Source organism: Ranitomeya variabilis, chromosome 2 (genome assembly GCF_051348905.1).
Source record: "Ranitomeya variabilis isolate aRanVar5 chromosome 2, aRanVar5.hap1, whole genome shotgun sequence".
Classification (NCBI taxonomy): Eukaryota; Metazoa; Chordata; class Amphibia; order Anura; family Dendrobatidae; genus Ranitomeya; species Ranitomeya variabilis.
Window position 1 is genome coordinate 286,539,169 of NC_135233.1, and position 15,228 is coordinate 286,554,396.

The following is a 15,228-nucleotide window of genomic DNA, read 5'->3' on the forward strand; positions in this document are numbered from 1 at the left end:
ATTCCAAGAGGATGGCACGAATTTCCAGGATGTTGATGGGCATGGTCGCTTCCACTGGGGACCACTTGCCCTGTGGTGTAGGTGCACTGCACCCCAACCAGTCAGGCTCGCATCGGTGGTCAGAACTTTCCAATGACCTGTGAGAAAGGATTTCCCCTTTGCTAGCGAGGTTGGCTTGAGCCACCAGTGCAGGGACCTCTTGGTTGACGACATTAGCTGGAACTCCCTGTCGAGATTGAAAGGGTTCTTGTCCCAGGACTTGAGGATGGCTAGTTGGAGAGGCCTGAGATGAAACTGGGCAAATGGGACGGCCTCTATTGCTGCCCCCATCCTGCCGAGGATTCTCATGGCAAACCGGAGGGATCGAGGGGGTTTGCGGAGGAGGGTGCGAACTCCTAGACGGAGAGCCAGTGCCTTGTGCTTGGGAAGGAGCACTAGACCCCTGGAGGTGTTGAATAGCATTTCCAGGAAGGTCAGAGACTGACTCAGGGTTGGTGATGACTTTTGTAGGTTGACTAACCAACCCATGGGACTGAGAGTGTCGATTGTGATTGAGACGCTGAGCTCGCAGTCCTTGAAGGTGGGAGCCTTGATGAGTAGATCGTCCAAGTATGGAACGACTACTATGCCTCTGGAGTGCAGGACGTCCATGGTGGCTGCTATGACTTTGGTAAACACTCTGTGTTGAACTGGTAGTGGTCCTGGTCGATTGCGAACCTGAGAAATCTTTGATGAGAAGGTGCAATCGGTATATGCAGGTATGCGTCTTGTATGTCTATGGAGGCGAGATATTCTCCCTTCTCCATAGACGCAATGATGGACCGAAGGGACTCCATGCGGAAGTGACGGACCCGTACTTATTTGTTGAGTTGTTTTAGGTCCAGTATTGGCCGAACGCTGCCTCCTTTCTTGGGAACTACAAATAGATTGGAGTAGAACCCTTGGAAGCGCTCGGCCATGGGGACCGGTACTATGACTCCTGCTTGAAAAAGAGAGGAGACCGCTTTCCGGAAGGCACGAGCCTTGACTGGTGGTTTTGGGGGGACAGAGAGGAAGAATCGGTCAGGTGGGTTGGAGGTGAAATCTATTTTGTATCCGTAAGACACTAGTTCCCTGACCCACCTGTCTTCTGTAATAGGCAGCCAGACTTGATGAAAGAGCAAAAGTCGGCCGCCTACGGGTGTGGTGTCTTCCGGGGTCCATGAGTCATGATGAGGAGAAAGTCTGAGATTTTCCTCCTCTAGGTTTAGACTGGGCTGCTTCTGACTGCCAGGTCTTGTCCGACCTTTGCGCTGATCGTGAGTTGTTCCTGCGTGGGGAACGGTTACGATTTTGTGCTGGACGCGAGACGGACCAGCCCGAAGAATTCCGAAAGGATCGGAAGCGAGTTTGGTTACGCTTCTTGTAAGTGTGTATAGGTTTTAGTTGGGGAAGAGAGGTACTCTTACCCCCGGTGGCGTTGGAGTTGGATATCAGTGTCCAACTGTTCACCAAAAAGACGCCCACTGAGGTAGGGGAGGTGTGTGAGGGACTTCTTTGAGGCTGTGTCGGCTTTCCATTCCCGCAGCCAGAGGATACGCCGAATTGTGATGGCGTTTGATACTATCCCCGCTACACCCCTTGCTGAATCCAGAGCTGCATGAAGCATGTAATCTGCTACGACTGCTATTTGAACCGCTTGGTCCGACAGCTCAGGAGCGGATGCTTGGAGAGCTTGTAAATTTTTGGCCCAGGCCAGAATGGCCTTGGCAGCCCAAACTGAAGCGAACGCGGGAGCCAGGGATGCCCCTGCGGCCTCGAAAATTGAACGAGCCATGCGTTCTACCTGCCGGTCTGCTGCGTCCCTGAGGGTTGAGCTATCTGGCAGTGAAAGGAGGGTCTGTGCTGCTAGTCTAGAGACTGGGGGGTCCACTTCAGGTGGGTCTGTCCACTCTTTGGTATCCTTCTGCGGGAAGGGGTACCTCACCTCTAGATATTTGCGATTAGCGAATTTTTTCTCAGGCTGTGAGAACTGCTTTTTAAGGATCACCTTAAACTCTGGGTGGTTAGAGAAAACCTTAGGCGGCTTCAGAGGTCCTCCAAAGGAAATCTTGTGTTCTGGGGCCTCTGGTGGCGGATCAGAAATGTCCAGCACCCGATAGATGGAAGAGATTAAGTCCTCAACTAGCGCAGTATTGCTAGGGGGGATTGGGATCAGGGACCCCTCCGTTCCCTTGTCTGAGTCGGAGTCACAGATGTCTTCCGAATCCTGTGTATCACTGAGGCGTCCCCTGCTGGGTGAGCTGGGGAGGAGGCCTTCTCTGGTCGGGGATTGCGGAGATTTGCATTGTCTGTCCCTGGAAAGGGACGGTCTAGCTGACCTGGAACTACGGTGTCTCTCCCTAGAAGGGGATGACCGAGTGCTATGGATTGATGTAGATGGACTGTGGGTCCGCTTGCGTCCTGACTTAGACGTGGATGTGCCAGGGTCTTCCTGTCCCTGAGCCAAGCTCTCCCTTTGCTGGGTAACGGTCATAGCCGAGGCATGACTCTGCAAAGCCTGAAGCAATGTGGAGGTTAGGATATCTATAGACTGCGTCATAGATTGCGACATCTGAGACACCCATTCCGGCGTGGCATTAGACACCGAAGCATTGGCAGGGGCCTCTTGGGGCTGTGACACAGTAGTCTGAGTGCAGTCCTGGCAGTGTGGGTAGATACTGCCACTGGGGAGAGCGGTCCTGCAGGCTGTGCAGAATGCATAATAGCAGTCCTGCCTGGTTCTCTTGGACCTTGAGCCCGGCATAGTGCACAGAGTGCAGAAGGGCTGCTATGCAGAGGACGTCACTGCAGAGAACCCTATAGGGGAGCCTTATAGGGAATATGGATTCACAGCCGAGTAAAACAACCCAGCTGTGATCTTACCCCACCAGTTTTGCCCCTAGGTCCAGCGCCGAAGATCCACAGTCCTGTGCCCCCCGGAGACTGGCTGGCCTGGTCCTGCTGACCGGGAGATGCAGGGTTAATCCTTGCTGCAGTAGAAATGGCCGCCGAGGAGAAGGGGCAGGGGGAGAAGGGTGCGGAGAGCTGAGAAAAAAGGTGACAAAGCTTTCTGTCTCGATCCACCCCCTTTATGACACTGTAGAGTGTCATATTTGTCATCCGGGGGGCGGGCCGGGGGGCGGAGAGGAGGCGGCGGCTACAGCTAGGCAGAAGCCGGGGCATAAATTAGATGCCTGATGCCCAGAAGGGCTCCAGGCCGGCGCGAAAGTCCGGGAGGGGGTCGGATCTGAACCGGACCCCTCCGGATTTAAAGGCAGGATAGCGGTGGGGCTGTAATCCGAAGGGGGGCCCGGTGAGGGGTCCCCCTGAGGCAGTATAGAGCTGGTGCTGCTGCAGAGACAGGGGCGCAGGGAGCCCTGTGTCTGTATTGTGCCATGCCTGCCTGCACTCCCCCCGACCCAAACAGGAGCCCGCAGCTGGGCTGGGGTCCCTAGATGCAGGCGCAGTGTGCTGGCCCATTGCTGGGAGCTGTAGAATGCTGCCTGTACAGGCCCTACCTGAGGCGTCTCAACCTAATACCCCCAGAGGGGGATTAGGGAGTGGTGCTGCTGTCACACCTTCAGGGGCCTTTATCCTCGCCTCGACCTCAACCCAGAAACCAAAAGGAATTGGGGAAGGAGTGGGGGTCTCGACTTCGAACAGCACCCGAGGGACTGGGGAAGGAGCAACATGGGGAATAGCCATCTCTACTTCAACTGGGCACCCCGTGATAGGGGGCCGAGGAAGGAGCCATGCCGGGAGTCTCACAGGAGACCCTCTTTTCTTCATCTGTAATCCGTCGGAAAAAAACGGAGTAAAAGAAAAAATCTAGGTGTGCCTCCTATGCGACACTAAGCAAAAACTGGAGAAGGCTGATGCCGTCCAGGGGTGTATACTGCAGAGGAGGAGCCACAGTTAATCTTTTTCAGATTATGCATAGTGTCGCCTCCTAGTGGACAGCAGCATAACACTCATGGTCCTGTGTCCCCCAATGAGGCGACAGAGTAACTGTGTTTTGTTTTATTTATAATAAAAGACTGTATTCTGGTTGTGTGTTTATTTACAAATAAAACTATAGTATTAGTAATGGATAGGTGTCTTAAAGACACCTCTCCATTACTAAGCCGTGGGCTTGATGTCAAAGGTGACATCAACCCACAAATATGAACCCCACTTGCCACCGCTACAGGGCAAGTGGGAAGAGCTGGGCAGAGCGCCGGAATTGGCGCATCTAATAGATGTGCCTTTTCTGGGCAGCTGTGGGCTTCTATTTTTAGGCTGGGGGGGGGGGCTATATCAATGGCCCCTTACCAGCCTGAGAATACCAGCTCTCAGATGTCAGCTTTTGCAAGGCTGGTTGTCTAAAATGGAGGGGGACCCTATGCAGTTTTTTTTAATTACCGTATATACTCGAGTATAAGCCGATCCGAGTATAAGCCGACCCCCCTAATTTTGCCACAAAAAAACTGGGAAAACTTAATGACTCGAGTATAAGCCTAGGGTGGAAAATGCAGCAGCTACCGGTAAATTTCAAAAGTAAAAATAGATACCAATAAAAGTAAAATTAATTGAGACATCAGTAGGTTAAGTGTTTTTGAATATCCATATTGAATCAGGAGCCCCATATAATGCTCCATAAAGTTTATGATGGCCCCATAAGATGCTCCTTATTAAAATATGCCCCATATAATCCTGCATAAAGGGTAATTATGGCCCCATAGATGCTCCATAGTGATATTTGCCCTATATAGTGCTGCACAAACCTTGATTATGGCCCCATAAGATGCTCCGTACAATCACTGCCCTTTATAGTGCTGCACAATCGTTATGGCCCCATAAAATGCTCCATACAGTCACTGCCCCTTATAGTGCTGCACAATCGTTATGGCCCCATAAGATGCTCCATACAGTCACTGCCGCTTATAATGCTGCACAATCGTTATAGCCCCATACAGATGCTCCGTACAGTCACTGCCCCTTATAATGCTGCACAATCGTTATGGCCCCATAAGATGCTCCGTACAGTCACTGCCCCTTATAGTGCTGCACAATCGTTATGGCCCCATACAGATGCTCAGTACAGTCACTGCCCCTTATAGTGCTGCACAATCGTTATGGCCCCATACAGATGCTCAGTACAGTCACTGCCCCTTATAGTGCTGCACAATCGTTATGGCCCCATACAGATGATCCGTAGTCACTGCCCCTTATAATGCTGCACAATCGTTATGGCCCCATACAGATGATCCGTACAGTCACTGCCCCTTATAGTGCTGCACAATCGTTATGGCCCCATAAGATGCTCCGTACAGTCACTGCCCCATATAGTGCTGCACAATCGTTATGGCCCCATAAGATGCTCCGTACAGTCACTGCCCCTTATAGTGCTGCACAAGCGTTATGGCCCCATACAGATGCTCCGTACAGTCACTGCCCCTTATAGTGCTGCACAATCGTTATGGCCCCATAAGATGCTCCGTACAGTCACTGCCCCTTATAGTGCTGCACAATCGTTATGGCCCCATACAGATGATCCGTACAGTCACTGCCCCATATGTGTTGTGAATTTACTTTTTGCTCCCTCTAGTGGTTACTAGTTTTTTGACTCTGGTTTTTCTGTCATTCCTTTTATCCGCACCTGGGTCGTTAGTTAAGGGTGTTGCTATTTAAGCTCCCTGGACCTTCAGTTCAATGCCTGGCAACGTAGTTATCAGAGCTAGTCTGCTGTGCTCTTGTCTACTGATCCTGGTTCCAGTTATATCAGCTAAGTCCGCTTTTTGCTATTTTGTTTTGGTTTTGTATTTTTGTCCAGCTTGTTCCAAATATATATCCTGACCTTTGCTGGAAGCTCTAGGGGGCTGGTGTTCTCCCCCCGGACCGTTAGACGGTTCGGGGGTTCTTGAATTTCCAGTGTGGATTTTGATAGGGTTTTTGTTGACCATATAAGTTACCTTTCTTTATTCTGCTATCAGTAAGCGGGCCTCTCTGTGCTAAACCTGGTTCATTTCTGTGTTTGTCATTTCCTCTTACCTCACCGTTATTATTTGTGGGGGGCTTCTATCCAGCTTTGGGGTCCCCTTCTCTGGAGGCAAGAAAGGTCTTTTGTTTTCCTCTACTAGGGGTAGCTAGATTCTCCGGCTGGAGCGTGTCATCTAGAATCAACGTAGGAATGATCCCCGGCTACTTCTAGTGTTGGCGTTAGGAGTAGATATATGGTCAACCCAGCTACCACTGCCCTATGAGCTGGATTTTTGTATTCTGCAGACTTCCACGTTCCTCTGAGACCCTCGCCATTGGGGTCATAACAGTACTTGGTGATGCCTTTTGGGCTCTCCAATGCGCCTTCAGTTTTTCAGTCCTTTATGCATGACATTTTCCGGAAGTATCTGGATAAATTTTTGATTGTTTATCTGGATGATATTTTGGTTTTTTCTGATAATTGGGATTCGCATGTGGAGCAGGTCAGGTTGGTCTTTAAAATTTTGCGTGAAAATTCTTTGTTTGTCAAGGGCTCAAAGTGTCTCTTTGGTGTACAGAAGGTTCCCTTTTTGGGGTTCATTTTTTCCCCTTCTGCTGTGGAGATGGACCCAGTCAAGGTCCGAGCTATTCTTGATTGGACTCAGCCCTCGTCAGTTAAGAGTCTACAGAAGTTCTTGGGTTTCGCTAACTTCTACCGTCGTTTTATCGCTAATTTTTCTAGCATTGTGAAACCTTTGACGGATATGACCAAGAAGGGCTCCGATGTAGCTAACTGGGCTCCTGCTGCCGTGGAGGCTTTCCAGGAGTTGAAACGCCGGTTTACTTCGGCGCCTGTTTTGTGCCAGCCCGATGTCTCACTTCCCTTTCAGGTTGAGGTGGATGCTTCAGAGATTGGAGCAGGGGCCGTTTTGTCGCAGAGAGGCCCTGGTTGCTCTGTTATGAAACCTTGTGCCTTTTTCTCTAGGAAGTTTTCGCCTGCCGAGCGAAATTATGATGTGGGCAATCGGGAGTTGTTGGCCATGAAATGGGCATTTGAGGAGTGGCGTCATTGGCTCGAGGGTGCTAAGCATCGTGTGGTGGTCTTGACTGATCACAAAAATCTGATGTATCTCGAGTCTGCTAAACGCCTTAATCCGAGACAGGCCCGCTGGTCATTGTTTTTCTCCCGCTTTGATTTTGTTGTCTGGTATTTACCAGGTTCAAAGAATGTGAAGGCCGATGCTCTTTCTAGGAGCTTTGTGCCTGATGCTCCTGGAGTCGCTGATCCTGTTGGTATTCTTAAAGATGGAGTTATCTTGTCAGCTATTTCTCCGGATCTGCGACGTGTGTTGCAGAGATTTCAGGCTGATAGGCCTGAGTCTTGTCCACCTGACAGACTGTTTGTTCCGGATAAGTGGACCAGCAGAGTCATTTCCGAGGTTCATTCCTCGGTGTTGGCAGGTCACCCGGGAATTTTTGGCACCAGAGATCTGGTGGCCAGGTCCTTTTGGTGGCTTTCCTTGTCAAGGGATGTGCGGTCATTTGTGCAGTCCTGTGGGACTTGTGCTCGAGCTAAGCCTTGCTGTTCTCGTGCCAGCGGTTTGCTCTTGCCCTTGCCTGTCCCGAAGAGACCTTGGACACATATCTCCATGGATTTCATTTCTGATCTTCCGCTATCCCAGGGCATGTCCGTTATCTGGGTGATATGTGATCGCTTCTCAAAGATGGTCCATTTGGTTCCTTTGCCTAAGCTGCCTTCCTCTTCCGATCTGGTTCCTGTGTTCTTCCAGAACGTGGTTCGTTTGCACGGCATCCCTGAGAATATTGTGTCAGACAGAGGATCCCAGTTCGTTTCCAGATTCTGGCGATCCTTTTGTAGTAGGATGGGCATTGATTTGTCGTTTTCGTCTGCTTTCCATCCTCAGACTAATGGACAGACGGAGCGAACCAATCAGACTTTGGAGGCTTATTTGAGGTGTTTTGTCTCTGCTGATCAGGACGATTGGGTGACATTCTTGCCGTTGGCTGAGTTTGCCCTTAATAATCGGGCTAGTTCCGCCACCTTGGTTTCGCCTTTTTTCTGCAACTCTGGTTTCCATCCTCGCTTTTCTTCGGGTCATGTGGAGCCTTCTGACTGTCCTGGGGTGGATTCTGTGGTGGATAGGTTGCAGCGGATCTGGAATCATGTGGTGGACAACTTGAAGTTGTCACAGGAGAGGGCTCAGCGCTTTGCCAACCGCCGCCGCGGTGTGGGTCCCCGACTACGCGTTGGGGATTTGGTATGGCTTTCTTCCCGCTTTGTTCCTATGAAGGTCTCCTCTCCCAAATTTAAACCTCGTTTTATTGGGCCTTACAAGATATTGGAAATCCTTAATCCTGTATCTTTTCGTCTGGATCTTCCTGTGTCGTTTGCTATTCACAATGTATTTCATAGGTCCTTGTTGCGGCGGTACATTGTGCCTATAGTTCCTTCTGCTGAGCCTCCTGCTCCGGTGTTGGTTGAGGGCGAGTTGGAGTACGTGGTGGAGAAGATCTTGGATTCTCGCCTCTCCAGGCGGAGGCTTCAGTACCTGGTCAAGTGGAAGGGCTATGGTCAGGAGGATAATTCCTGGGTGGTCGCCTCTGATGTTCATGCGGCCGATTTAGTTCGTGCCTTTCATGCCGCTCATCCTGATCGCCCTGGTGGTCGTGGTGAGGGTTCGGTGACCCCTCACTAAGGGGGGGGTACTGTTGTGAATTTACTTTTTGCTCCCTCTAGTGGTTACTAGTTTTTTGACTCTGGTTTTTCTGTCATTCCTTTTATCCGCACCTGGGTCGTTAGTTAAGGGTGTTGCTATTTAAGCTCCCTGGACCTTCAGTTCAATGCCTGGCAACGTAGTTATCAGAGCTAGTCTGCTGTGCTCTTGTCTACTGATCCTGGTTCCAGTTATATCAGCTAAGTCCGCTTTTTGCTATTTTGTTTTGGTTTTGTATTTTTGTCCAGCTTGTTCCAAATATATATCCTGACCTTTGCTGGAAGCTCTAGGGGGCTGGTGTTCTCCCCCCGGACCGTTAGACGGTTCGGGGGTTCTTGAATTTCCAGTGTGGATTTTGATAGGGTTTTTGTTGACCATATAAGTTACCTTTCTTTATTCTGCTATCAGTAAGCGGGCCTCTCTGTGCTAAACCTGGTTCATTTCTGTGTTTGTCATTTCCTCTTACCTCACCGTTATTATTTGTGGGGGGCTTCTATCCAGCTTTGGGGTCCCCTTCTCTGGAGGCAAGAAAGGTCTTTTGTTTTCCTCTACTAGGGGTAGCTAGATTCTCCGGCTGGAGCGTGTCATCTAGAATCAACGTAGGAATGATCCCCGGCTACTTCTAGTGTTGGCGTTAGGAGTAGATATATGGTCAACCCAGCTACCACTGCCCTATGAGCTGGATTTTTGTATTCTGCAGACTTCCACGTTCCTCTGAGACCCTCGCCATTGGGGTCATAACACATATGCTTTTGCTGCGATAAGAAAAAATAAATCACATACTCACCTCTCTTCGCTCAGGACCCCCGGCACTTTCAATAGTTACCTGCTCCTCGTGCGGCTCCGTCTTCAGCACTGACGTTCAGCAGAGGGCGCGCACTGACTACGTCACCGCGCCCTCTGACCTGAGCGTCACAGCCAGAGGACGCAGATGACGGAGCCGCACCGGAACGAGGAGCGGTAAATATCGCGCAGCGCTGTATACTCACCTACTGCTGGCGCTGTGCAGTCCCTGCTTCTTCCAGCGCTGCATCTTCTTCCTGTATTGAGCGGTCACAGTTACCACTCATTACCGAAATGAATATGCAGCTCCACCTCTATGGGAGGTGGAGCCGCATATTCATTACTGTAATGAGCAGGACCATGTGACCGCTCAGTACAGGAAGAATATGCAGCGCTGGAAGAAGCAGGGACGCGCAGGGACCGTGCCAGCAGTAGGTGAGTATAATTAGATAGCCCCCGCCCCCCCTCCCCTGCCGACCCCTGTGTATGACTCGAGTATAAGCCGAGAGGGGGACTTTCAGCCCCCAAAAAATGGGCTGAAAATCTCGGCTTATACTCGAGTATATACGGTATTTATTTAAATAATTTGAAAAAAAAAAAAAAAAAAACAGCGTGGGGATCCCTCTATTCTTGATAACCAGCCTTGCTAACGCTGACAGCAGAGGGTTGCAGCCCCCAGCTCTGAGTTTTGCCTGGCTGGATATAGAAAGTACAAGAGAACCCACACCTTTTGGGTTTTTTTTTTAATTATTTATAGTTGGCTGATGAATACTCCCAACAGCCGCTCCTGCTCTCACTGTTATAAGCGGCAGCAGGTGTAGGCTGATGCAATTACTAGTTCCATCAGCCGCCGCCTGCGGTCATTATTATGACTTAAATATAACTAATCATTCTTCTCTGCTCACGCTGGCTGCCAGAAGAGCAGGGGAGAATTATGAGAGCCGTCTTCACTACCCGGCGCTGGGGTACAGTGCTTACTGTAGTGCTGCTTCTCAGGCGGCGGTGCATGTCATCCTTGTGCAAATGTGAAGGATGTTTTACGGCCCGTGCCACTGGTAAAAAACAGACATGTCTACGTGTGGGTGACATGGACACACAGTCAATAGAAACACATCGACGTATGCACAGCAACATAGAATTCAATGTGTCTGTGTGTCAGTGTCTCCGGTACGTGTGAAAACTGATCACACGGACCGGAAACACAGACTTCACAGCTGTGTGAATCAGATTAGAGGGGTTCTCCTGTTTAAAGAGAATTTGTCACAGTTTTTGATACCCGACCTGAGAGAAGCATGATGTAGGGATCATAATTCCAGGAATGTGTCACTTACTAGGCTGCTTCTGCAGTTTTGATAGAATCCCCATTTTCTCTATTGTAGATGTAGCAGTGTCCAGAGATGTGTATAACCCCGCCCACACCCGATTGGCAGCTTTCTGCCTATGCACAGTGTACACATGAATCTGCCAATCAGTGATGGGGCAGGGTTATACAGAGCTCATGAATATGGAGGACTACCTGGAGGCAGGATTACTGGTCTTCTAGTGATAATCTCCTTCTGAAAACTCAGTTTTATCAAAAGTACAGTAATCAGCCCAATAAGTGATACATTGTTGGAATCAGGGTCTTGGCCCCTTCACCACGCGGCTGTAAGATGAGGTGGAAAAACCTGGTGTCAGATTCCCATTAATGTAAACAGAAATTCCTACCATATTCAGGGTAGTAACATGCATGTATATGGTAGAAAAAAAACTACAATTGTAAAATCTAAGTACCGGTAATTCCTATACAGGTTTCTGGGCAGCGGTATGACCAGACAAAAGACCTCCATCAATCTTCAGATCAATGGGACCACTTAGTTGTATCATCGTGACTGAAGTCAGCGCCTCACCGTGCATTCAGTCCTGGCAGCGCATAACAAGCCAGAATCCTTCACACTTTAAAGGGCTTGACCACCTTAGAGTACAACTTTATCTCATTTCAATACATGTTTTTAGGGCTAAAAATCATTTCTTAAATTTGGTTCTCATTCAAAATATTGCATTGTGTGGCTTTTACGGGCTCCTCGTTTTCCTGCGCACACTAGGTGCTGATGTGCTCTGAAGTCAGACATTAGCTGAAAAAGAAAGGTAAGAGTTATAAACTGTCACAGGACCGTCAGGATGAGCGCAATGACAGATTCTTAGTTAACCTGTTTGGCAGGAAGCGATAGTATGGAAGAGATCTGGGTGTTGAGACCCCCATGATCAATGACACACAGGGGCAGAGGGGCTCGCTTAGTGCTACGCTCCTTTATGGTGAGGTACACTATGTGGGGGCTGAGACCCCCATGATCAGTGACAAGCAGGGCCAGAGGGGCCCGGCTTAGTGCTACGCTCCTTTATCGTCAGGTACACTATGTGGGGGCTGAGACCCCCATGATGAAGGACACGCAGGGGCAGAGGGTCTCGGCTTAGTGACTAAGCTCCTTTATGGTCAGGTACACTATGTGGGGGCTGAGACCCCCATGATCAATGACACACAGGGGCAGAGGGGCTCGCTTAGTGCTACGCTCCTTTATGGTGAGGTACACTATGTGGGGGCTGAGACCCCCATGATCAGTGACAAGCAGGGCCAGAGGGGCCCGGCTTAGTGCTACGCTCCTTTATCGTCAGGTACACTATGTGGGGGCTGAGACCCCCATGATGAAGGACACGCAGGGGCAGAGGGTCTCGGCTTAGTGACTAAGCTCCTTTATGGTCAGGTACGTTATGTGGGGGCAGAGACCCCCATCATCAATGACACGCAGGGGCAGAGGGGCCCGGCTTAGTGCTACTCTCCTTTATGGTCAGGTACATTATGTGGGGGCAGAGACCCCCATGATCAGTGACACGCAGGGGTAGAGGGGCCCAGCTTAGTGCTACGCTCCTCTATGGTGAGGTACACTATGTGGGGCTGAGACCCCCATGATCAGTGACACGCAGGCGCAGAGGGGCCCAGCTTAGTGCTACGCTCCTCTATGGTGAGGTACATTATGTGGGGCTGAGACCCCCATGATCAGTGACACGCAGGCGCAGAGGGGCCCAGCTTAGTGCTACGCTCCTCTATGGTCAGGTACATTATGTGGGGCTGAGACCCCCATGATCAGTGACACGCAGGCGCAGAGGGTCCCGGCTTAGTGCTACTCTCCTCTATGGTCAGGTACATTATGTGGGGCTGAGACCCCCATGATCAGTGACACGCAGGCGCAGAGGGGCCCGGCTTAGTGCTACTCTCCTTTATGGTGAGGTACGTTATGTGGGGCTGAGACCCCCATGATCAGTGACACGCAGGCGCAGAGGGGCCCGGCTTAGTGCTACTCTCCTTTATGGTGAGGTACGTTATGTGGGGGCTGAGACCCCCATGATCAGTGACACACAGGCGCAGAGGGTCCCGGCTTAGTGCTACGCTCCTCTATGGTGAGGTACACTATGTGGGGCTGAGACCCCCATGATCAGTGACACGCAGGGGTAGAGGGGCCCGGCTTAGTGCTACGCTCCTCTATGGTCAGGTACACTATGTGGGGCTGAGACCCCCATGATCAGTGACACGCAGGCGCAGAGGGTCCCGGCTTAGTGCTACGCTCCTCTATGGTGAGGTACACTATGTGGGGCTGAGACCCCCATGATCAGTGACACGCAGGCGCAGAGGGGCCCAGCTTAGTGCTACGCTCCTCTATGGTCAGGTACATTATGTGGGGCTGAGACCCCCATGATCAGTGACACGCAGGCGCAGAGGGGCCCGGCTTAGTGCTACGCTCCTCTATGGTCAGGTACATTATGTGGGGCTGAGACCCCCATGATCAGTGACACGCAGGCGCAGAGGGGCCCAGCTTAGTGCTACGCTCCTCTATGGTCAGGTACATTATGTGGGGATGAGACCCCCATGATCAGTGACACGCAGGGGTAGAGGGGCCCGGCTTAGTGCTACGCTCCTCTATGGTCAGGTACATTATGTGGGGCTGAGACCCCCATGATCAGTGACACGCAGGGGTAGAGGGGCCCGGCTTAGTGCTACGCTCCTCTATGGTCAGGTACATTATGTGGGGCTGAGACCCCCATGATCAGTGACACGCAGGCGCAGAGGGGCCCAGCTTAGTGCTACGCTCCTCTATGGTCAGGTACATTATGTGGGGATGAGACCCCCATGATCAGTGACACGCAGGGGTAGAGGGGCCCGGCTTAGTGCTACGCTCCTCTATGGTCAGGTACATTATGTGGGGCTGAGACCCCCATGATCAGTGACACGCAGGGGTAGAGGGGCCCGGCTTAGTGCTACGCTCCTCTATGGTCAGGTACATTATGTGGGGCTGAGACCCCCATGATCAGTGACACGCAGGCGCAGAGGGGCCCAGCTTAGTGCTACGCTCCTCTATGGTCAGGTACATTATGTGGGGCTGAGACCCCCATGATCAGTGACACGCAGGGGTAGAGGGGCCCGGCTTAGTGCTACGCTCCTCTATGGTCAGGTACATTATGTGGGGCTGAGACCCCCATGATCAGTGACACGCAGGCGCAGAGGGGCCCAGCTTAGTGCTACGCTCCTCTATGGTCAGGTACAGTATGTGGGGATGAGACCCCCATGATCAGTGACACGCAGGGGTAGAGGGGCCCGGCTTAGTGCTACGCTCCTCTATGGTCAGGTACATTATGTGGGGCTGAGACCCCCATGATCAGTGACACGCAGGGGTAGAGGGGCCCAGCTTAGTGCTACGCTCCTCTATGGTCAGGTACATTATGTGGGGATGAGACCCCCATGATCAGTGACACGCAGGGGTAGAGGGGCCCGGCTTAGTGCTACGCTCCTCTATGGTGGGGGCTGTCAGTGAATCTGACCTGATACTTCTCACTGCTGGTTAAATACAATTGTCCCCAGTGTTAGAAATCCCCAGAGCCACATGCACAGCAGCACAGACCCGGGCGGAGCACAATGCACAGGACCCGTCCGCCCCCCGGCACCACATGCACAGCCGGGGTGTCACGTGCCGCCTCTGTGCCCCGCCGCGCGGACCCCCACACAGGAACACACACTATCGGCCACTCACTTTTTAAACATGCTGATGCCTTCAAGGGCCCGGTGGCAAATGGGAATGTCGGGGTGAAAGGTGAGAGGATTACATCCGGGGTAAAGCACACAGCGGCCGGCAGACCGCGCTGGCTCCGGGTTACACGCTCAGCAAGCAACTACAAAGCCTGGCGGAAGTGACGACATCCGGGCGGACGCTGAGAAGGACGGGCGGGAGAGATACTCATGAGGAGTGCTAGACTAGAGTCATGGAGAGCGGAACACACTGTTGCTATGGCGACGTGATGCCTGTGTGACGGCTAGATCTTCTGTTATACAGTACGTGCATTGTGCTAGAAGACCGGCAGATGGCAGTATCTGAAAGGAAAGTCACTCAATGACTGGCTGCAGTTTGCGAACCTGAGCTCTACCTGGGGTATACATAATATGCAGCTGCTTCTCACAGGATCAGAATCTCATCAGAAAGTGAATTTATTTAAGTTCTTCAATACAAAAAGTGAAACTCATATAATGTATAGTCATTACAGAGGGATCTATTTCAAGTGTTTATTCCTGTTAATGTTGATGATTATGGCTTACAGCCAATGAAAACCTAAAAGTCATCATCTCAGTAAATTAGAATACTTTATAACAGCAGCTTGAAAAATGACTTTAAAATCCGAAATGTTGGCCTACTGAAATGTATATTCA

The 15,228-nt window shown here is 51.1% G+C and overlaps 1 protein-coding gene across 1 annotated transcript in view; it reads right to left on the reverse strand.

The window, feature by feature from the left end:
• MCTS1 (MCTS1 re-initiation and release factor) overlaps positions 1-14,696 on the reverse strand; it is a 38,230-nt gene extending 23,534 nt beyond the window's left edge. Inside the window, exon 1 of the mRNA XM_077285083.1 lies at positions 14,558-14,696. Within this exon, the coding sequence (XP_077141198.1) occupies positions 14,558-14,568 (11 nt within the window). The 5' untranslated portion in view covers positions 14,569-14,696. The remainder of the gene's footprint in view (positions 1-14,557) is intronic.
• Between the last annotated feature and the right edge of the window lie 532 nt (positions 14,697-15,228).